The sequence below is a fragment of the Protopterus annectens genome, chromosome 12.part0 (genome assembly GCF_019279795.1).
Source record: "Protopterus annectens isolate FY-2018-M chromosome 12.part0, PAN1.0, whole genome shotgun sequence".
In the NCBI taxonomy this organism is placed as follows: Eukaryota; Metazoa; Chordata; order Ceratodontiformes; family Protopteridae; genus Protopterus; species Protopterus annectens.
Genome location: NC_056746.1, coordinates 233,566,680 through 233,591,864, shown reverse-complemented (window position 1 = coordinate 233,591,864; position 25,185 = coordinate 233,566,680). Strand labels below are relative to the sequence as shown.

At 35.3% G+C, this 25,185-nt stretch overlaps 1 protein-coding gene across 1 annotated transcript in view; it reads left to right on the top strand.

Moving 5' to 3' along the window:
• CCDC78 (coiled-coil domain containing 78) overlaps positions 1-25,185 on the top strand; it is a 739,645-nt gene that overhangs the window by 303,845 nt on the left and 410,615 nt on the right. Inside the window, exons 8-9 of the mRNA XM_044089297.1 lie at positions 661-783; positions 2,290-2,421. Coding sequence (XP_043945232.1) covers positions 661-783; positions 2,290-2,421 — 255 coding nt within the window. The remainder of the gene's footprint in view (positions 1-660; positions 784-2,289; positions 2,422-25,185) is intronic.

Below are 25,185 nucleotides of genomic sequence, written 5' to 3'. Positions count from 1 at the left end.
AGGGTGAAGTAAGGGGTGATGTAAATAAGCATTTATTTAAAGACAAGTTGGTGACTGCATGGCATATATTTTCAGAAGAGGTTGTAAACTAAAAAGGTACATGAACTCACAGATAACATAGATCAGGACTGCAGGAGCCCTGACATTGAGTAGAAGAATGTGAAACTAGATACCAAGCAGGATGTGAGGTGTCTGGATACAGGCAAGCTACATGTCTGTAATGAACCTTGTTTGTTTTTATTTTCTATGTTTGTGCACTTATGGAATGATGGAGACCACATAAAATTGTATCTCTTTTTGCCAATAAGAGCTATTAGTTTGAAACACTAGTGTAATACAGCCTTTAGACTGAGACCTGAACCAAGAAGCCAGTTTCACTGCCGTCAGGAAATGGCTTGGAAGGGTAAAAGTCAGTGAACACTGGCAAACAGGGTGGGGCAATGTTGTTTCATTTAGCTAATCATATATCCATTTGTGACTCTGCAAACTGACTCACTTCCCTGTTTGATAGCTTCAGTGATATAGCATTTAGCAACATTTGTGTATAGCAACCTTTCTCAGGCAAGATATAGCCTTCAACAGAAAGAGCATGGCACTGTTAAACTTTAGTCTGATTAGGATGATTTGAAAAGTAAAACTCAATTATTTTTTTTGTTATAGTCTCTTATAATACAGTACCGAGCAAGGATTTTAGCTGCCCAACAGAACACCAGAAAACACATGGGCGAGAAGGAAAATGTGGGTACGCTTAAAGATCAACTCAGAAGACTTACCAATGAGAATGTATGTACCAGATTTCTCATAACCCCAAGCTTTCTTGATGCTTGTGTGTGTGTCTATGTGTGTGTGTGTGTGTGTATGCATGCATACTTGATATGCGTACATAGGAATGAAATATTACGTAAGGAATAATAAATGGCTTCTAAGCTGTACTGTCATACATATCTGTTGGAAAACTGTGAGAGCTAAACTGCATCCCAGGGTAGGAGCAGAATGTTGAGTTTTCACTCATGGCAGGTGCTTGTCAGTGCTGTTAATGTATCTGTTACTATTCTAGATGATTAATAATTCCAAAGATTGTGAAAATAATGGATTATCTAAACTTTCCGGCAAGATTTGCTATCTGCTTGTGTTTAGACTGATGATATGTTCACTTTTGTTGAGACCATTGATTTTTAAGTACCTAAATATAAAGTACAGCAGAAAGTACACACACACACACACACACACACACACACACACACACACACACACACACACACACACACACACACACACACACACACTTGCACTGCAGTTTCTCTGAGGAGCAGCAACCTCACAGTTGATTATAAGAAGTACAGGAACATTGGGAGAGGGGGGCTTGTCCACAAACAAAATATGTTTTTGCTTAAACATGGTGAAATTCTTTGTTTTGTACTGCGGGACTTTCTTTGATTTTATTTTTCTCTGGGAAACCCCAAAACTGACTTGTTTGACAGATGACAAGAAATCTAGTACATCAAAGAGTGCTGGTTAAACAGATTATATTTTAGTCATGAAATATGTCACAGTGACATATGAAGTCCAGTGCTGTATGTCTTTGTACTCCTGAGAGGAATGCTTCACTAATTTTCTACAATGGAAGACATACTTTTAAACAAGCAAATACAAACATTTGTTTAAAAAGCTATGTGTATGAGTATGTGTGATGGGGAGGAAGAAAATGCAAAGCTGGCTTATTGGAGCACTGACTGCCAGCCCACAGAACCTTCCCAGCATATGCAGCCCACACGTGATATATGTATTCTGTTCTAATTCTATTTCTCTTTTCCTGTAGTCACAGAGTCACTTACCAGCCTTTTTTTCTTTTAGTGAATGGGGTGACATAAATAACATAAATAAATTAGATTTAAGGATGCATGCCAAACCATGAAGTTAAATGGTGTCCTTTTGAGTACAATTAATTTACTTTGTTGTATAAAATTCTTCAAGTGTTACAGTTTACACAAAACATTTTACTATTAAAAATATACCAGAATTTCACTTTGGAAACAAAATTTAAGACAATCTTTAAATAACTATATAAGGTGCCATTCATCAGAAGGTGAAGATTCTTTTTAGCATAATCAAGACTGCTGAGCAACTAAATTGTTTGGGATAAAGTGGATTAATAAATCAAGAAGAAATGCAGAAATGTATAATCGCAGTAACTGTTGCTACATAATAGATTTATTTTTGGTTCTTTAACCAGACTGTCTCTTAGGATTCATTGCAATGTTACAGACTTATATTGCATTTTTGTGTTAGGTACAGCTACGAGATAAAAATGAACGACTGTACACTAAGCTGAATGAGCTGCAGGAGAAGATGGGAAAGTTGGCAGGATCAAAAACGGACCTATCAAGTAAACTGATATTCAGTGAGGAGGAGAAATTGAAGGTAAATATAACCCTGCAAAATGGGAAAAGATATATAGTTTGTACTGCCAGCATCACAGAGAACAGTTTTGGTTAGGTATTCTGGTTAATTTGGTAGGACTTAAATGAAACCTGATCTCAAACTTTGCCTTAAATGTAGACTTCTTGGCAGTCTTGAGCATGCATAACTTCCTAAAGATGCTTTTGCCCTGCAGCTGTGAAACTAGAGAGATTAGGTCCAGAATCTGTGTAGCAAATTGCTAAAATTCATGATTATAGTTCCAGTAAATAAATGACTAAAAACAGATTTAAAATGTATTTAAAAAAGCAATACTAGTTAAAATTTACATGTAAGTATGCAGTCTGGTACTTCTACCCATCAGATACACTTGTGTGTGTGTGTGTGTGTGTGTGTGTGTGTGTGTGTGTGTGTGTGTGTGTGTGTGTGTGTGTGTGTGTGTGTCTGCGCACATCAGGCATTTTTCTAACATATTCCTGAATGCTTAGTATTTAAAGGCATTAATGAAATTCAGAAACCACATGTAAGCTTATGTCAGATACAGAAATAAAGCCCTGGGGGGATGGAGCCTAGATGGCCAACTGGTAACAGCTTTTTTTCTTAAGCTCCATATCAGTTACTAAGAAACGGAAAATTATTATTTAAAATTCTATTAGCAGCTCCTTAAAGTTATACAGTCTATTTGGGAATCTATAATCTACTAGATTCTCAACTTTGGAGCCTTTTCTTAAAAAAATTCCTGTCAAAACTAAGGATTATGCAACTAAACAGAGATGAGCAACTCAAAATCTTCACATGCTGATTCCACATTAAGGAAGGAGATGCAGTCTATATCTACCACTCTCCAGGTACTGTATTTAAAAATGGAAGGATTTACTGACAAAATTGAAACTTTAAAGATGAACTGTCAACAACAAACTGATGTTCTGAAGGAAATCCTCCAGCAGCAACAATCCAAAATTCTGAACATTGAAACTTCACTGAATGACATAGATAAAAGGCTTAAGGAAGATGAATCTCACTGTGAGACCATACTGCAACAAAATAACTGGCTGATAAATAAAGTAGACGACATTGAAAACAGAGAGAGGAGAACAAATATTAGAATCTTTGGTCTCCCTGAAAAAACAGAAGGAGAAGATGTTATTTCCTTCCTAAATTCCTGGCTGCCTGAATTCTTAGACTTAAAAGAAGGTCTGTCCTACGGGATCGAGAGAGCACATAGAGCCATAGGGAAACCTATTTCTTCTTCCCCTAATGCTTCTCCAAGATCTATTGTTGTGAAGTTCCTATCCTTCTTAGATAAAGAACTTATTCTGAGAACAGCTTGGAGGAAAAGTCCCTTTTCTTTTAAAGGAAACCAAATAAGGCTAGACAATGATTATTCCACAAGAGTCCTGGAAATGAGAAAAAGCTCTTGGCCACTGGTAAGGTTTTTAAAGCAAAATAAAACTAAAGCATAATTAGTCTATCCAGCCAAAATCAAAATCTACCACCAGAATGAGATGAGATCTTTCAACAATATAGAAGAAGCTGTTTCTTTTATCCAAAACAATAACATCATTACAATCCCAGAAGGTATGGGCTGGACACCATCTATGACCCTTAAAAGATCATCTGAGAAAAACAACTGGATGAATGTAAGAAAGAAGAAATTGAAAACTGAAGCCAAATTACTGGACTTCCTAACTCTCTCAAAGATCAAACTAAGTCATAAAAGTTTATGGAAACCTAGACCTAAAGAAGTATGTATCATCACTTTATTTGTCTTGCATATGTCTTTATAAAACTTGCAATCTAAAATTAATAATGCTTTACTATTATTAGATACAGCTGCTAGTGATACCTAGGGTGTATAGCTAGTTGAATCCTGCACACATGTTCATTTATTTATTGAATTGTCTTTAGATACAGCTGCTAGTGATACCTAGGGTGTATAGCTAGTTGAATCCTACACACATACGTTCATTTATTTATTGAATTGTCTTTCCTTCCTTCCATTACATTGTTATGGGAAGAAGAGGGAAGTGGTGTAGGGAGAGTTTTGAAACAGGTAACTTTAGAACTGTCCGTTTAATTAGCAATCTGAACTAGATAATTTCAGAATCTGATTTTATATATACAATGCAAAGAACTCTTGTTATATGTTTATTTATTTATTTTCCTTTTTTTTGAAGTCATTTCAAGCATTCTGTCACTATATGACTTCAACATATCATAATATTCTTTCCCGACTTTATTTCCAGCTTAGCATTTTAACATTCCAAACTGTCATTTCTTTCTTTCGTGAGGAAAGTAACCTCGAGCACTGCACTGAATTCAAAAGTTGCTTTTCCCTTTGTTTTTTTTTTTTTTTTTCACTCAAGTACTCTCGTGGCTGCCTGTATACTGAGCTTTGTTTAACATTAAGAAGCTCGTCTGAGTTGCCTTTGCGTACTGTGTTAGAAATCCGTGGCCAGCTGTATGAGTGTTGCTGACGTGTAGCAGAGATCTCATTTGCCTATCTCACTGATTCAGCAACCTGATGTTACGTGAAACATAACGCAAATAAGACATCAAACTAAATGTTAGAAATTATTAGAGTTGTTAATTTGATCCAAGTAAAATTAATTAGAAACTGATCTCTGTGGCAACCAGGGTGGGACTATGTAGATGACGATGACATCACTGCTACATTACAAGTCTCCTCAAGACTAGTGTTTGGGAAATTAACAGATCAAAAATTAATAGATTTGGCTTTACATAATATATCACTAATAATTAAATACATTATTACTCTAGTCTACACACAAGCAACTGTATATATATATATATATATATATATATATATATATATATATATATATATATATATAAATGAAAGTATTCTGTAAACAATAGATAGGAAAAGATAATAAAAAGAAAAAAAAAGGAATCTTTCTGTTGAATGGAAGAATGCTTATAGCTGTCATCGTTTGTAAGTTCTGGCTGTTAATGACAAATGGAGCTTAGAGATGGGCAAATGCTTCACTCCATTGGGACTTGCCAGTCCCTCTCTAGCTTGTTTCTTGAGTGGTATTGGACTAATTATATGAAAGTGGGGCACGGAAGGCTAACTTGTTGTGGGAAAAAGTTTAGTTTATGGATTTCCTAGAAATCTTCATCATTCAAATAGCCTCTAGTAAAATGCTATTACTCTTGAGTAACATGAATGAGGAAATGCTATGGCACACTGTGCTGTTTACACTAACATATTCATTATTGAGGAAATAACTGAACACCACTCGACCATGGGGGGGGACATTCGGGCTTCGCACGGGGGACGATCCGGCTGAGAGTCGAGCGGGAGAGCCTCTTACTGTGAGGCAACAATGGTATAGTCTAGAATGGTATAGTAAAATCCTAGATCAATAAATCAAAAAAGTTAACATGACAAACTAAAATGGTTATGACAACTGTGAAAAATGAGCCATGAACATCAGATAAGGTAATCTTCATTGAGTATATCCATCTGTGTTAATTAAGAAAAGGCCTGAATCAGTTTATGCTTATTTTTGCATCTAAGTACAGTATTGCTTTTGACTATATCATAATCTTCTTTAGTAGAGAACTCCACCATTCACAACCCGACTGTAACATGAGCATAACATCAGAACAGATGCTGTTCCATCCTGAACATGCCACATAGATAATACAACAGATATATTGTGAAAACCTGTGAATTTGTACATACATTAAGCATGTCTAGTACCCTGATCACTGCTGTGCACAAATGAATACGAGAGGAGGAAAGCAAATCAGGTATTTGTTATTAATTCATACCTATTAAGGGGTTCTAGGGCAAGTATAAGTTACAGATATGAGCCCATACATTATACAACATAGCTGACAGTAACTAATATATGTTTATACAAGTTCTGATGACTCATAGAAATCGTAAAAACTCTGTACTAAGACCTTAGTTTGTGATGAAAAGCTGTCATAATAATCTGGTGACAAGTTAATAGAATATACTATAAATATTTAGTTACAATTGGCTCTAACACATCTAAACTGTTCCTGTTTAAAATCTCCCAGTGGGTAAAACAGTAAGGACAGTCATAGGGAGCATATAAAATCATTTTCTAGTACCATCATTTCACATTTGGACTCAGGCTCTTTCAGTTTTGATTTGGGATATCTGCTTCATTTGGTACAACTATGCTGTACCTTACAGTGTAGCTATTGAGGAAATATACAATATAACTGTTATAGGGGCTGGCCCATGAGGCACAAATATCCAAGATATTAATACATTTCTGATTAGCCATGCTTAGTGATGTTACAATTAATCTCCATCCTGCACTTGGTAAATAAAGAAGTTAAGCTAATTTCAAAATGTTAAAGCCCTAGAGGATTACTACTATCGGATTGTTGTCCTCATATACAATAGTGGAGGAAAAAGGATAGTAGATAGATGTCTAGTTAGATATGTGATTTTAGAACTCTTTGAACATTTATTGAAATAAGAGTTAAAAGAAAATGAGTCTACCTTATTATGTACACACAATAATATCTGCAATATAGACTCTAATATACTTATCAGTATATGACGTGTTACGAGAGATTGTCTGATAACTATAATAACAATTAAGAAGGGGAATTTTCCTTTAATTCCATTCTCAAACTTTTCTTTCAAACACAAAGGCTCTCTTGGTTATTGACAAAATTAATACAGAGAATGTAAATCAACATATATGTGCGTAATGATATGTAGACATAAATATGCGTTTATATATATAAGGATACATACGAATATGAACAGGTATATATATATATATATATATATATATATATATATATATATATATATAAAAGAAACAACTATTATGATGAAAACAAAGTTTATACACACAGTACTATTGCAATTAACTAGGTCACCAAGTCTGACCTGAGTAAAAGGCTGAAGATTAACTATGTAATAATGGGGGCTCACTGTGCAGTGCTCAAATGTTCAACTCAATACATAAGGAATGTAATGACAATGCTAAGGATTATATAGCAAATGTTTATTTTCATTAAGAGAAGGCTGAAAGAGAAATAGAAAGAGGAAATAAATATAGATGAAAGAAGTAAATATACATGTACAAAAAAATAAGAGTTTTTCTTGAATGAGTAATCACTCTGCATTTAAATATGTTCGAAAGTGTTGACTCTACCAAGTTTTACCTTACAATAGTGAAGATTATTCAATTGCTGATGAAATATTAAGACATGCTTCTTTATATAAAACCTTGCATAATTTGTTAGAAAGTACATTTATATTTATTAATTATTGTTGGAGTCTTTCCATGGTTATATGAACTTATTGAGTTTGTGATAGGAATTGCTTGAGCAGTATCTCCTCTGTCAACCATCATCATTTCTAAATATACATCCCATTTCCATATGTCCTGCTTATGATTATACTATTGTAATATTGTTACTAACTAGTAGCAGTAGGGAAATATGTGAAATTACTATATAGAGGAGTGATAATCACATAACACCTCATAGTGAGAGAAATGCTTTAGCAATTAGTTACATGTAATATCTGTTACTATAAATACTTTAAATGCTGATATACTACTGTACTGATTTATCCTGGTTAACACTGTTACGTTTACCTATCTTTAAATTATTGGAAATTTTATGTATTCAGATGCTCTTTTGAGACCTTAATTGATAAATATCACCTATACATGCTCATTATCAAATTGTAAATTCTTTGCTCCTATAATAATTCATACAGAAGTGAGGATATGTATTTCTTAATCAAACAATGGCTTATTAGTGAAATTTAGTTGTACTATATATAATCAAACTATATATTATATCAATATATTGTTGTTCGCTCATATCAATTAACCTATAGAACTTCATAAAATACATACTCTGGAGCCTCAAGTTGGGTAAACGTATTCCAAAAAATTGGAAGTGATGGTTAATCTGACTGGATTTTTTTCCTGTCAGATTAGGAATGTTTTGCATTCCATGTCAGTTAATGGATTTACTGATTGTTAAACGTTTAGCTTTAAATATTTTTTTCTTTTTTTAGGCCTCAGTCTGATATTAAATTGTATTTTATATTGGGAATCAGCACCTCATCGCTAAAATATAACCTTTCCAAGAAGGGTACGCAAATCCTAAATATTATGACTACTTTGTTATCATACCTATTACACTCTAAAACATTGAATAAATAAGATGGATTTGATTTTTCTTTCTTTAAACATTAATGGATTAAATAATCCAGGGAAAAGACTCAACCTGTTAAAATACTTTAAATTAAATAAAGCACAAGTAATATTTTTACAAGAAACCCACTTCAAAATAAATGAACCTGAACGAATACCTAAAACTATTCAACTCCTCATACACCAAAAAGACCAGAGGTGTTTTAACACTATGGAGGAAAAGCATTATTTCTCCTCAAATTTTGTATAATTATGAAGATAAGGAAGGACTTTTATCAATTATTATAATAAAATTTAGTAATAGAATTCGGACACTGGTCAATGTCTATTGGTTTCTGGGAATTGGGGTAACAACAATAAAAAAACACTTAAAACTCATCACTAACAATTCTAAGGGTAGTTTGATTTTAGGAGGTGACTTTAATTGTTTGCTGAATGACTCAGAAACTACTAACAAGAGACCTTTTTGTATTACTCCTATAAGGAAAATCTTAAAAAATGGGTAGATAACTTACAGTTATTTGATTTATTTTATCTTAGAAATTATAATTCATTAGAATTTTCCCACTGTGATTTTAGATACAGGACTCAAACCAGAATTGATAAAGTATTTATATCCCAGGATCTAAAAACAAAAATATCATTCTTTACAATAGTCCCATGCCCTATGTCTGATCACAATGCACTTACTTTTAATCTTCAAACAGCTTTTAAAAAGCTATCTTTCACTAAAAGAATACCAGTATATATTACTAAATTGAAACAGTTCAAACCTTGGCTTGATACAGAGATATAATTTTTCTTAGATACAAATTTAACCAGTGTCGTAAATGTAGTAATACTTTGGGATTCATTGAAAGCCTATTTATATGGCAAAATTATCACTTGGCTTAATAATAAAATGAAGGAATGGGAGTCAGAACTATCTAATATACAAAAACAAATTGTATAAATTAATAAAGATAATACTAGAACCATTCCACACAAGAAAAAAGAAACTGAATCCTTAAAGAAAAAATATAATGACATTTTAACTCATAAAACCAACTTGGCCCTAGAAAAATTAAAATTTAATTCTTTCTCTGTATCTTCAAAATATATGCGTAATTTAACAATGAGAGTGAAAAGAAATTCCATTGAAAATAATATTGTGAGTATACTCCACGAAGGGAGAAATAATAAAAAAGTTTCTGATATTGGTGATATCTTGGATGCCTTTAAGTATCACTTCTCAGAACAGTACAAAAACAAAGACATTCAACATGAATTTTCAGAACATAGCTCGAACTTCCCATAATTTAAGAATCTACCAGAGACTTAGATTAATGAGATTCAGAAACAAATCTCTCTAAAGGAAATTAATGGCAAAATTCAAGAAAGCAAAAATAATAAATCACCGGGTATAGATGGTATTATTAACAAAATATATAAGCTTCTGCCACTCTCTGCTATATCACTCTTACACAAAGCCCTAAATGAATCTTATTTACAAGGTACAATTCCACCCTCATGGAGATACTCACTAATTACTCCCATATTAAAAGAAAATAAAGACTCTCATGTATGCAAATCATATAGACCAATTTCTTTGATTAACAATGATTACAAACTATTAATGTCTATACTAGTTAACAGATTTAAGAAATCATTAACCCATCTCATCTCAGAAGACCAAACGCAATTTATTTATAATAGACATACCCAAGATAATATCCAAAGAATTATAACTACTATAGATATCCTAAATAGAGACAAACAAGAGGCTCTTTAATCACTCTTGATATTGAGAAGGTCTTTGACTCATTAAACTGGAATTATCTTTTTAAAATTCTAGAATTATATAAATTCCCCACTCAATTCATTACTTTTATAAAAAATATCTATTATAACAATTTAGCATATGTAAAATCAGGCCCATTTACATCAGAATTAATTAAAATTACTAAAGGTACCAAACAGGGATGCCCAATGTCTCCGATTTTATTCGCTTTAGCAATAGAACCCCTTTCTTTGGCAATTCAGTCAGATCCTAAAATTATAGGCCTAAATATAAATAATCAATTTAAATCCAAGATAATGTTATTTGCAGATGATATCTTGCTTACTTTAATAAATTCCGAAGAATCCTTACAAGAATTAGATATGCTAGTCAAAAAATGTTACTATATTTCTGGTCTTAAAATTAGCAGCTCCAAATCTAGTCATATGCTCTTAAATAAAAAAAATTCTAATGATAATACTAATTCAACTACTAATGAAATAATTGGGAAACAGGTTTCTTCTTTGAAGTATCTAGGGACTGATCTATGTGAAAATATAGACCTAACTTTAAACACAAACTATAAAAACATTATAAACTCACTAAAAACTCTCACAGAGAAATGGAATAAATTACATCTAAATTTTGAAGATAGATTACAATTAATTAAAATGATCTTATTGCCAAAAATAAATTACATAGATCATTCTATTTCTGTATTACCCAGTAAAAAAACTTTTAAAAGAAATAAACAAAACACTATTAAAATTTTTATGGTACCCCAAAAAGCATAGAATAGCTCTAACCAATCATATCAGACCATGGGAGCTTGCAGGAATACATTTTCCAGATTTAGAATCTTATATCAAAGCCTCTAACCTAAAAACAATATTAAATTGGATAGATCCCAAATATTCTTCGGCTTGGAAAACACTACATATAAGTATTATCCTAAATGAAAATAAACTAATACAAAAATTACAATTAAGCAAATTAAGTAGCAAACTTTGGTATATACTTTGTATTAATATACAGTATAATACTATCAAATTTACTAACCTAGATTACTTAAATCATATCTATAAGTCCTTTAGAAGTTTTGTAAATAACAATATTGACATTAAAATATGGATCCAGCTTTTATTCCCCTTTAAAGCTACAAAAAACTTTTTCGATAATATTAGTCTAGATACACTCAGCTATTGGGAAAGGAAAAAGTTTACATGCTGGTTTCACTGCACAAAGAATTTAGTTACCATAGATACACAAATTCTGATCTACCATCATCAGACTGGCTAGTTCTCAATAGTCTGCTTCCATTCACTCCAGATTTGTGCAGAACAATACAGAGTTCTTCCTTTAACTCTCCACCTAAGTGCATAACTCTTATGAATGAAATACTACATGGTGAATTTAATTGGAAAAATTTAATTTCAAAAATTTATAAAATTATTATTACTTATAAGACTACTCCTAATCAGAGGTTTTGGGATTTTGTTACTAAAGACTGCACATTGTCCCTAACTTCTATGAATAAATCAAATATTTTACATTCTCTTAAATTAACCTCTAACTTACAAATGTGGAAAGTTTTCTTCTGGAAATTTTTGCATAAAGGTTTTTACACACCTAGTAAGATTGCTAAATTTAACTCCTCGGAGCAGGTGACGTGTTGGAGATGCTCTTTAAAATGCAAGGCCAATTGGTCTCACATCTTTTATGATTGTTCACACATTAAGAAATTTTGGAATGATATTAAAAATTTTCTCCAAGCCATCTTTACTGATTCCTTTATATTATCCAAAACCGTTCATTTTTCTGAATGTAAATGAATCTATTGTATTGAATAATAAAAATAAGTATCTTCTTTGGACAATCCTAGCAGCAGCCAAAACATGTATTACAAGAAGATGGAAGTCACCCTCCATTCCAACCTTACAAGATTTCAAGACCCTCTTGGTTGAAGTAGTGTCAATGGAAATAAAACTTAAAGAAGCAAGAATATATCCCAGAAAATGGACTAACAACCCCTAGACAAAAGTTTTATCCCTTATTCAGTCATTGAATTTAGATCTATCTCCATCAAATTAGTCACTTTGAAAGTATGAATAAATGAATAGTGTACCCTTCTTTGTATCTATAACAGTTCATACAGTGCCTGAGGCCTTTGTAAAATCTGTACATAGTTTTATCATAATTTGTTGTTCAAATGATTGTTACTGAAAAATCAATAAAAAACTTTGGAATAAAAAAAAAAAAAAAAGAAATAAAGCCCTGACTATGGACCAGGTGATCTGAGTCTGATGAATGGTTCAGGGACCTGGTAGATTTGGCAGGAGAGGATGGGCATGCCTATGCACACTGCTACAATTCCACAGGGGAAGGTCATCATGGGGGTGGAGATTGCTTCAGCTATAATAAATGCATTTAATGGAAATATATATGCAAGTATAAATTCTTTATTCATCCAATAACTAATACAAATTATTCATGTAAGAGCTACACAGATTGTGACACAAATATGTTGTTTATTTGGTGAAATTGTGATACCTGCTGAGCCTTCTACATAGGAAAAACTAAAATAAACACATTTGTAATTACCTTTCTGATATCAGAAGACAGATAAACATAAATGCTCTTTATAAACATATTATAATAATCAATGTCACACTTAAGTTATACATTTATGGTACTGGAAACATTTCTTGAGAATAGAAGGGGTAGTGATATAAAAACAAAAATGGAAAGTGTTGTCTTTCATTAGATTAATTTGATGTTGTGTCTTTTGGCTTTTCCCGGTTAGAGGTCCCCACAGTGGAACTCCAGTCCGCTAATGATTGGCAGTAGATTTTTAAGTGCCGAGTTGTCGGCCCTGACACACAACCTTCAATGAAGGTACGCCCATTCATGCATGTCTCCACACAGAAGATGCTCTAGCTGAGAATCGAACAGGACAACGTCTTACTGTGAGGTGACAATGCTACCGCAGCCCCACCACCGCAGTAATATTGGATTAATTTGATCAGAGCTGATAAATATCCAGTATTAAATGGTACTGCAAGCATTAAAACCCATGGCAAAACAAAGGCAAATATGTTGACAGACTTCAAATTAAGATAAGACGTTATATACTGTATATGGGTTTTTATTTACAATGCTATGAACCAATGATTGTTCTTATTTTAATCATAAGACCACCTCATATGTTTTTATATTGTGTTGTGAGCATTGTTTAACATATACCTGATGAAGTGCTTGTGAAAACTGCTTTACAGCTGTTTTTTTTATTAAAGCATTTTACATCCTCTTTGGTGATTTGTGACGACCTTCGGTTTACATTTTGCTTTTACTATTCAGACTTATCTTCATTTACTGAGAGTCACATGCTATAATTTGTTTTGAAGACCCATTTTTTTTTTTAGTTTCTTCTGGAGCTGTTTGATGTTGCTTTTGCATGGACTTAGGTACTTTAAAACTGTTAAGTTCTATAGATAGCCATTCAGTTAATAGATTTTATTGTGGACAATATAGGCCGGATTCATAAAGGTTACCAAAAAGTGTACACTTTGTGTATGCTTTCTGAATTCAAGAATGTTTCTACCCCAATGCTTATGCTATTTACTAAGAAATGTTACACTAAGCATACACATAGTATACACTTTGTGGTAACCTTTATGAATCCGGCCTTATGTTCTTACAAATCAGTATAATAACCTTTAATTATCAGGTTGTTTGCATGGAACAGTTACATTTTGACATTGTTACTTTTGGTTATTCGATGTATTTAGGTCTCAGTAGGATTAATTATGCATTCAGCATGCATTTGCAGGAGGTAATGCAAAAACAAATTGTTATATTCTTTTTGTATATTTCACTGTTCAAATTCATGTACATTACTTGAAATTTTGTATGGTGCTTAGGAAATAACTACTGAAATAAAACTGCATTTAGCCTAAAACTCAAAGGGTGCTAAGTTCAGAGCAAGGCTAAGTTGTTTTATTTTTCAGTGACTGATTTGAAACTATGCTGTTTCTGTATAGATCAGGCTATAAAAATCCATTTCCATCTAAAGCCATTCATTAATTCATTCGCTCATTCATTCATAGAGTCACTCATTCATTTATTCCCTAATTACTTGCTTTATCCAATTTAAGAACAAAGGGAAACAAAGCCTACCTAGCTCTCAATGGGTTCATGATAAAGAGTGAAACTAATCCTGGATAGGATGCCAGTCTATTGCAGGAAGCATCCATGCTCTTACATATAACTCATACACCTATGAGTAGTTTGGAAGATCACTTGTTTATCTATGGGCATTGGATGTGGAAAGAAACCAGAGCACATAGTGCAAACCTGCACAGAAATAGTGACGATATGCAGGCTCCGCACAAAAGGCACCCATATGAAAACCAATTCAAGAACCATGCACCGTGAGGCAACAAAACTAACCTTTGTATTATGGTCCCTTTGAATTTCAAGTTTAGCTCTTTAGGAAAAAAGCTTTTTGGCTCCTGATGTAGCATTTTGTCATTTAGATTCAGAATGCTGGTTTCTCTTTTATGCACCACAATGCTGCATGTGTCTTGAGTGAAACTCTTTTTTTTTTTTTTTTTTTTTTTCATTATAAAAGCTATCTTCATTAATAAATTTGTAGTGCATGGAGTGGAATGATTTTGCTCCAGAATCGAAAAAAAAAAGATAAACCAGTTACACTTTACTGTAGAGTGAGGCCGACCATAACAGTGCTTTTAAAGGTGTGTAAGAAATGTTACACAGCCCGCTAAGTGCTGTTACAGTCATTTACAAGGAAAGGGACATTCCCTTGGTAATTGACTATCTTTTCTCCTATGTCCAAGGAAGTTTACAGATGCCAGTCTGCAAGTAGCTTAATTAAATTAGGGCAGTATTTAAAAATTGTCCTTGACTTTTTCCTTATTTGCAGTCTATGGGACAACATTCACTAAGTGCTTTACGGGATATTATAGCCAGTAAAACACATCAAAATTATTTTCTGATTATACATGAAGTAGATGAGACTCCATGCACTACAAAGAGCTATGATCGTCTCTCACCAATCATATCCCATTATCATGTGTTCTTGACATGGATGCTAAGATTCACTTCTGATGTGGTTATCTCAACATTCATATGGCAAACACATAATGTGGTAAGATCTATATTACAGGCATGATAAAAGGGTTAACTACTTCACTGAATATCAGAGTAAGAAGTAAGATCTTCATAGTTGGAGACACAGACTTTTGAAGTGCATAATTAATTTAAAATTAAATCCAAAATAAAGTGGCATCAGTTGTAGCTGTTATTTTGTGCTGCAGTATATATATTATTATATTATGTTTTCTCTTGGGAATGCATCCTCCTATGGAAGTCACTATTATGATGTGATCTAATTTAATGTTTTTCTTTAGACCCCTACTATGAGAATCATCTTTTTGAATGAAAGCCAGCTATATATAATGCACAATTAACTACAGCCCTGCTTAGATGAATTAAGCCACTGCTGGGGGAATTCTCCTTGCTTGGAGTTACAATAACCTCAGAACTGTAAAATTAAAAAAGAGGTTACAAAAGACAAAGATCCCCTTATACTGGGGAAATAGGGTTGTTCCCATCCTCCAAAAATAATAACAATTACTGTGCAAACACCCTCCACATTGCTATATCTACAGAATAGGGTGGATACATATCAATTTGTGACAGAATAGAACCTGACAGCTTTGGTATTAGATAGCTTGAAAGTACCTACAGGCAAGCAAGGTGTTTTTTATAGTTACGGTGATGCAGGTGTGTGTAGAGAGCTCACTGGCAACCGCCGAAGTCACCTGCTCAGATTTACTGACTGCAGTATATATCTCTGATTCACATAAGGATGACAGGAAAACAGTAGATCAACTATTGTTATTGCTGTGATGGTCTTGAACAAACAGGAAGGACAAGTTATAAAGGTTAGCATAAGCGGGAATGAATAACAAAATGTGCTTAACATCCAAAGGTTGAGCAAAGTAATCAGCAGGGTATTATTCGGAGTGAGCAGTGGTAGGAGTGGTTAAATGGATGTTAAGTATGTGTGGATTTTCTTATTGACTTAGTGGTGGAAGAGGTGGATAGGTTAATAGGTAAGTACTAGGGGCAATCAGTCTGCAGACCATTATAGGCCTGGCCGATAGACCACATTAAAAAAATGTTCCCCTGCATCCTAAAATAATTCAATGCAAGTTAGATTGGGAGGATTTGTGACTGCCCATCCAATTATCTTTATCTTGAGGGTGGCAAAGGTGTTAGTCTGCATGACATGCAATGGAAGCTTGTTCCAGATGTGGGTAATACATTGGGATATGAATCTATCATGCCAATATGTTTTATTTATCTGTTGATGAAGATTTATTTCCTTTAACTGGGTATTTGAAGAACCATTTTTTCTGCAAAGGAACAGGAGGTCAAAGAGGGTAAGATTTTATAGGTTCAGAGGTTGTTGGAAAAGACATTTTATGTAAAATCAGTCAAGTATTTACAAACTTAGAAAAGTATTTCATTTTCCTTATTTGCCTAATCAGGTTGTCTTACTGGGTTGAGACCAAGGAACCCTGCCTGGTTAAGTGAGTTAATCAGAATCGCACAGTAGGCAAATCATGACTCAGGGAATTAAATTTAGGATTACAGGATGAAGCTCATTATCATCTTGTATCCTTAATCTTCTGCATTAAACTACAAGATAATATAAGAAGGTAGGGGGAGGAGCTAGTGAAGAACTTGCAGTTGTATTCCATGAGGCATATTCAAGAATATATTCTGCACTCCATTAATCAGCCTATTGTACATGTTGCAATTTATGAGACAGCTGTGTAGCAAACTGTTATATACTTTTTTCATAATTTTGTAAAGTTTGTGAGACAATCTGGGAGCCCAGAGCTCATTAGCATTAGAGACATAAGAATGAGGAAATCTGATAGACAGCGACCATTGTCTGTTAACTGATTCTCTGCATCCGGATTTATCAATAACCTTAACTCTTGGAGCTCACAACTATAACATATATTACTGTGTGCAGTTTTTTTTTCCTTCCTCAAGAGAGACATTCTAGAAAGTAAGGGAAGAATTATATCAGCAGATATCCACAAGAGTTCAGGTTATGTTTATTGTGGAGCTTTTCTTCCCAGGCCTCCACTGAAAACAGGCCATGAATGGCCCAGCGGACTTTCCTGGTAAACAAAGTACAACTAAATAAATAATAAATAAATCAAAACAGCTGGCAGTGTGCTGTCAGAGTAAAATAATGGGCCAGCTGTATTTTGCAATCATAGGTCTGATTCCCATAACCTCTGCTACTCAAGCAAATGCTTCACATTCTTGGCCCTGCTACTGCTAGTAAAAGCAAACAGCTATGTTTAGCAGTCATACCTCATTAATAAAGATGAACTAACAAAAGCAGATGCAGTTATGACATGGATGACTTTTCAGAGTGATGAATATCTGGAGTAAATTGCCAGTAGAAATGAAACTTAGCAAACAGAACACTTGCTTCAGTACTGTTAAAATGGTCTTGTAAATGAAGGTTTTGTGAGTCATAGCGGCTTCTGCTTCAAGTCTCTATACCTTATTCATGGACTAGCTAATATTCCATTGAGTTTCTCTGTTCTTTCTTGCCCTATAGAAAAGTAAGCAATCAGTCAAAACTAAATATGTGAATACAGTCTTTCCATGAAAGCATAAAGTTTTAACATTCAGAGGTGTTTAATTAATTCCATATATCCTTTGGTGACCTGGTGTACCCCTTCCTGCCAGTATGGATATGACAAGTCTTAAATCTGCTTTTTCAGAATTCAGTGCTTTTACCATACAAATATCCCAAGTCTTGAAAAAAGTCCCTACCAAAGAGGTTACCAAAAACCAGGAACAGTTGTCTCACATTACCCTTAATGAGCCTTCAGGAGTTAGGAGGCAGACAGAGGTGCATCCCTGAAATTATTCCACAGTTCTGTTGGTGTCTAGAAATGGGTCTATATTAAATCGTCACCCGCTTAGGTTGTCGAACGCCTAAATATTGATACCTAAACATCGACAACTTAAAATAAATCGCGAGCGGCCGTTTCCACACAGGGAAACAAGTTGTTTGGCTGTTACATGGATTTTGCCCTGTTTACAATGTAGAGCGATCTCTGAGTTGGTATATTTAGTTAGGGGGTGTGGGGGGCAAAGCCCCCCATTTAATTTTTATTTAATTTTTTTTTTTACTTTTGCCAACGGCATTGTTTCCCTGTGTGGAAACAGCTTTTCACAATTTTAAGTTGTCGACGTTTAGGCATTCAACAACCTAAGTGGCCGATGATTTAATATAGACCCTCTAGAAACAGATTGATTCCTCTTATGAGACACCAGAAAAAGAGACCAGGATGGTTGCTAGCAACTTCCAAACTGGAAGTCCATAGCAGGTGACATAGAAATGCACAGAGAAGGAAACAGTTTCTTTTGGGAGACACAGTTCTGTTAGGTGTAGATTTAAGGGAGTATTGTGGAAGCTACAGTGCCTGTCTGCTGCCATGGCTGAGAAGAATTTGGGCTGAATGTTCAGGACCCTGGTAGATGGCCACATGGTGTAGTAAACTGGATAATACTGTTCATATAGGGATAAATGACATTGCTGGGAAAGGGTTCAGAGCTATATAGGCAGTGCCAGGAATGGGGAAGAAGCTCTGATAAGAAGCAAGCTAAGACAAGATCATTACTACTGTGTCTTGCTACAAACCTCCACACAGCTTATCTCATCTAGTGATTTCTAAAATTAGTCAGTAAGTGCCTGTCTAGTAGTGTAAAGTGTTGTTGATCTATGTGAACCTCTAGCTTTTTTTACTTTGCTTCATGTGAGGTACTTGTCTAGCTAGTTATACATCTTCAGATGTTTTTATATTGCAATGCTGCACACATTTATGTACTGTGCTTACTAATATACATATACTGCTTCACTGATGTTATGTATTGTACTTACCAATATATGTATTCTGTATTGTTTTTGTTGTAAGGTCTAGGCCATGTCTGAAAATGGTCCTGTGTGGCTTAGCCCACCTAACTGGCCAGGAAATGAATAAATAAAAGAACAGCACTTACATTAATATTTTCAGGTGTTAGCTATCCATGGCATAAGTTAACTTGAATGCTTTACATCATTTGTTTCATCAGGTGGCTAATCAAAGGATAGGGCCTGATCTATACTGGTATGGAGGACTGTAGTTAGGACTTCGCCAGTAGTGAGCTAGTCCTGCATTGTTTTTAGGATGGACTATATCCATCTTGGACTGGAACAGGATCCTAAATAGGCATAAGTGCTTCCCTAACAAGCATTTAAACTATTCAAAGGTTTTGGGTACTTTGTTGCCATGATGCACTTCCTGTTTTTGATATATTTTAGTTTTTTTATGATGTATGTATGTATGTATGTATGTATGTTTAGCTTTGTGTTTTAATGGTTCTGAAGATGTCTAAACTGTTTTTAAATGAAAGCACTTAACCTTTTGTTTTCATTAAAGTCATTTTTATTTTATCAAAGTTGTTTTCTTTTCCATCGTAGTCAGAATATTGATAGGGTTCTAGGATTTGTTTTACCCTCTGTGTTGTTGTCTTCCCAGTTTTGGTTATTGGCATTTGAATATTAGCTAAAACATTGTCCTCCCACATTGTGCCTTTTTTAGGGAAAGCCGAACTGAAAAAAACTCTGACATAGCAAATCAAAACCAAGAAAATCTGAAGGTATTACTGCTCAATGTTAGGAGTCTAAACAAGAATCTCCACTCCCTATAAGCGCTCCTCACTCTAGAGAATGCTGACATCTGTGTAGTCACTGAGACATGGTTTAAAGCCACAGACAGCATCCCAGAAGTGCAAGACTATGATGCCTTCCACACATTTAGACCAGCTACTACACACACAGGGACTAAAGGGGGAGCTGTCTCGAATTACATCAAAAATAAATATACCTCAAGGCTGATCAAGCAGGATGATGCACTTGAGCTTCTCCGTGTTCAGATTGCTATAGGCAAGATCCTACACCACTTACTTGCAAGCTATAGGTCCCTCTCTAACACTCACCATCTAATTCAATACCATATTCATGGGTGACATTAATTACCTCATTATTAACTGGGAATCATATACAACTCCAAACATGCAAGTGCAGAGATTCCTCGTGTTTGTACACACAAATTCCATGGACCAGATTGTCAATGCACCAGCCAGGGGCACAAACATACTAAATTTGGTCCTCACTAATATGACATAGAGCTGCACACCCCCAAGTGTAATGTCCACTCTGCAAAAGTCAGAACACAGAGCCATCTCCTTTGAAAAAAAATAAAACCTGGAACTCCAGCTAATGTTGGAATGTTCAGGAACTAATCTAAGGCTAACTTTTTACTATTAAGTGATAACCTGGCAAAATTTCAAGCCCCCCTTAAACCCTGAGAGCACTGCTGCCAGCACAGAACCATTTACTGAAACCCTATACAAACATGTTAATAGCTGCATAGAGGCAACTGTATCCACCAGGAATAAGTACAGAACTAACTTTAAAAACAAGCCACCCTGATAGAATCACAACATGAATAGGCTGTATAACAGAAGGAAGAAAATCATGGGAAAATTAAAAGGTGTAGCACCCAGCAGGATAAAAGCACTCTCATCAAACTAAAAAAAAAACAACTCAGAGAACAAATAAAGTCTACCAAAGCCAAATTTGAGGTAAATTAGGCCTCCCCTCCCCTCAGGAAATATCAGATTTAACTCCCCCAACTATCACTAGGGAACAGGTTCCCAATGCTCTCTCTAAGGCCAAGAACACTGTATCAATGGGACCTGACAATATCCCAGGCTGCCTTCAAAATAGCATGAAACATAACCTTTTGGGATGTCTGGAATCATTATTTAACTGTAGCCACCAAACAAGCTTCATGCCTCACAAATGGAGAACAGCAACCATCATCCCTAGCACAAAGGTAGGCCATCTACAGACCCTGGAAACTATAGACCCATAAGTCACACTAGTCTTATATACAAAGCCATGGAAAAATTATCATGGAAATGCTCAATAATGACATAGGAAACCCCGAGACACTGGACCCACTGGACCCAAACTAGTATGGTTTCTTCAAGGGCGGATCATACCTACTTAGCCTAGTAGACTTTTTTAAGAAGGTCACTAAAGCAATGGAAGAGAGCAAAATGGCTCACACTGCCTACACTGACCTGGCCAAGTCATTTGGCACAATACCTCACGCAGGCATTGTTGACAAACTAAAGAGGTTAGGTATAAACCCTTATGTCACCCAGTGAATAGCCTGCTGGCTCACAGATAGGATGCAGGAAGTTAAAACTGACGAGTCCACCTCTACAAAAAAGCCAGTCCTTAGCAGAGTCCCTCAGAGATCAATCCTAGGATTACTCCTTTTTGGTATCTACCTCTCTGACGTCAAGGACAAAGTCAAGGGCCTCTGGTTGACCAAATTTGCAGAGAATTGCAAATCAGGAGCAGCCATGGAATCCCCCAGTGACACTAATGTTCTCCAGAAAGGGCAGACACAGACAAATAACTGGTGTCACAGCCATGGACTAAGACTAAATGCCAAAAAATACATAATAGCATTCTTCAGGAAGTCATCCACCCTGGTAATTATCATACTGACAAAGCACCCCTATGAATTGACTCAGTAGTCAGGGACTTGGGGACACACATAGACAGTAATTTTGCTTTTGACCATCATGTATCTATGATAGTGAGGAAAGCATTCTATGCTGTCAAATTTATTAACAACAATATGATGTCTAGGTCCAAGGAGATCATTGTTCCACTTTATTCTACATTCAAAAAATGTATCATTGAGTACAATTTCCCCTTTGGTATGTGCCTAATCGGTCACATAAAGTAGTTGGAATGTCCAAAGAGGTTCCTCACTAAAAGAATACAGAGCATATGTAATATGTCCTATGCAGGCTGCCTGTCCCTGTATTCTGTCTTCTGCAGGCTGTTGAGGGGAGATCTATGCCTGACAAACAAGGCATTGTCAGACTCCACCTTGATGGACCTCCTGCATATCAACAAAACAAACAGCCCCAGAATTACTCATTCTAAAGACTTAAACCTTGCCTGTTATATAAGGACCTGCTGGAGAGACAGATATATATCCCAGAGACTACCCCTTCTCTGGAACAGGCTCCTCAATCATGTGAAGCAGAATTCCTCCCAAACACAAGTGTAACTTGGACAATTGAATGGGGAACAGGAAATTCATCCCTGGCTTGGCACCTATGTCTCCAATGGACAAAGGCAGCATGTAAATGGTTCATCTTCCAGGCCCCTCTTGTAACTATGTCATCTCCCATCCTCTGCTTACATTTTCAAGGTTACCAGAACTTGTCAGAGATTTGGGATGCATGGCAAGGCTTAAAAAGGCTCCAGTCATCATTAGTCTAATACACACCTATGAATCTATTTACCTATTTAATAAAGTTGCCAGGAAAGTTAAATTTAGATAAGACTTCTTCTTCTTTCAGCTTTTCCTGGTTAGGGGTCACCACAGTGGAACAACTGTTTGCAGAACGATTGTCAGTGGAGTTTTACAGTATTGATTTGCCAGCCTGGCACCCAACCTTCCACAAAAGGCACACACATGCACGTACTCATGCCTAGGGCCAATTTAGAGTGTCTAATCCACCTACAGCATGTCTTTGGGATGTGGGAGGAAACCAGAGCACCAGGAGTAAACCCACGTGACTAAATATAGATAAGACTAAAAATAAAAATTTAAAGTTTACTCTAACAAACGCCTTGGCCAAATCAATGACCATGGCAAGAATTGGGTGAGGGAATAATTCCTTAAGGAGGAAGAAAATAACAATAGTAATTATTTGGTCAGTATTCTTATACCTTTTTTAAAATATAATTTAAGACTTAGGCAAACAAAGATTAATAGAAAAGAAAACTAACCATATTAAATTTTTTTCTCATATAAACAAATTATACATTACACTGTCTTTCAATCCAACATTACATAAATCAATCAATTCCTGTTTTTCTGTAAACCTAACTCCTCTTCCTGAACATTGTTCTGCATGTATTTCTCCCACAAATTCCATTTCTGTGTAATTTTCTCCATCCCTTTTCTAAAGTTCCCTCTTCCAGTTCTTTTATCTCTTTTACAATAATCAACACTTCAAAAGTACCCATGTCTCATTTTACTTAATTTCCCTGCATTTTCATCTTAGTTTTTATCAGTGCATTTTCTGAAATAGTTCTCCTGTGATGCTTGAGACTAGTACAGTGCTCCTTAGATTATGTAACTAAATAGTTAGGAGGTTCATAGCAACCATGGAATACGTGTATATGTGTGTACATGTGGGTGTGTAATGTTTGTTGCTATCTCCATTTCCCCTAAGGAGACTGCATTTAAGTCTACTTAACCTGGTAGACTTCTTCAAGGGGGTCACCATGGATATGGTTGAGGGGAAAATGGTGCATACCACTTATCTTGACCTGGCCAAGGTGTTAAATGAAAACCCCACTCAGCTGTTGTTGACAAACTCTCAGAACTAATCATATATCCCTAAAAAACTCACTGGATTGCTAGCTGGTTCACAGATAGGACCCAGGAAGCCAGGATCAGTGAGACTACCTCCACCAAGAGACCGGTCACCAGTGGAATACCTCAGGTTTCTCTGTTGGACCTGTTCCTATTTCGCATCTACTTCAAGGTCAAAGGCCTCTGGAGCACCACATTTTTCAGATGACTGTAAATTATGAGCAATCAAAGATTCCCCCATGACATTAATATTCTACAAGATGGCCTAATATAAGCAAATGACTGGTGCAAAAGCCGTAGATTAAAAACAAAAAACAAAGAAATTATAATGCCCTTTGGTAAAGCATCCACCCAGGTTAGTTACTTAATCAATAAAGCACCCCTAAGACATGACCTAATAGGGATCTGGGAACATTTGTAGACAGTTATCTGACATTCAACCAACATTTTGCCAAGATAGCAAGAAAATAACTCTGTGTCACCTAACTGATACGCAAGAGTATGACATCCAGGTCCAAGGAAATAATAGTACCACTCTACTCAACCCTTAGTAGACCTATCATTGGGTACAGTGCCCAGTTTGGCATGTACCCAACCAGGCACTTGCAAGATTTGTAATGCCCTCAATGGTTCTTTACCAGGAACATCCAGGGTATGAATACTCTGTCCTTCACAGATCGCCTTAAGGTCCCATCTTTGTATTCAGTCTCCTACAAGTTATTTGGAGGTGAGCTATACCGAGCATATAAGGCATCCTCAGATGCAGCTCTGATGGATCTCTTGTACATCCATAAACAAGCAACATCAGAAACACTAGATCTAAGGATCTGAAGTTTTTCTGCAACATAAATAAAACCTGCTGGAGAGACTGATATGTGTTTCAAAGGAACCCCATGCTATGGAATAAGCTGCCTATCTATGTAAAGAAGAGTTTCTCCCTGACTTTGTTCAAAAGAAATCTTAATCATTAAATGGGAAATTGCGAATTCAACCCCACCCTGGCCCCCATGTCTCTGATGGGCAGAAGTCAATTGTAAGTAAATTAATCCACAACTAACACACCCCATAACCTTTCTGTACCTGTTTACGAACATACCCTACCATATAGACATGGAAGGAACTCTAAGACAAAACTGGACTGGATTGCGCAGCTAGTCTAACACCCTTGTGGTCATTAGCTTAGTATGAACCTATGAACCTATGGATGTATGTCAAAGCTTTCAATTAAATA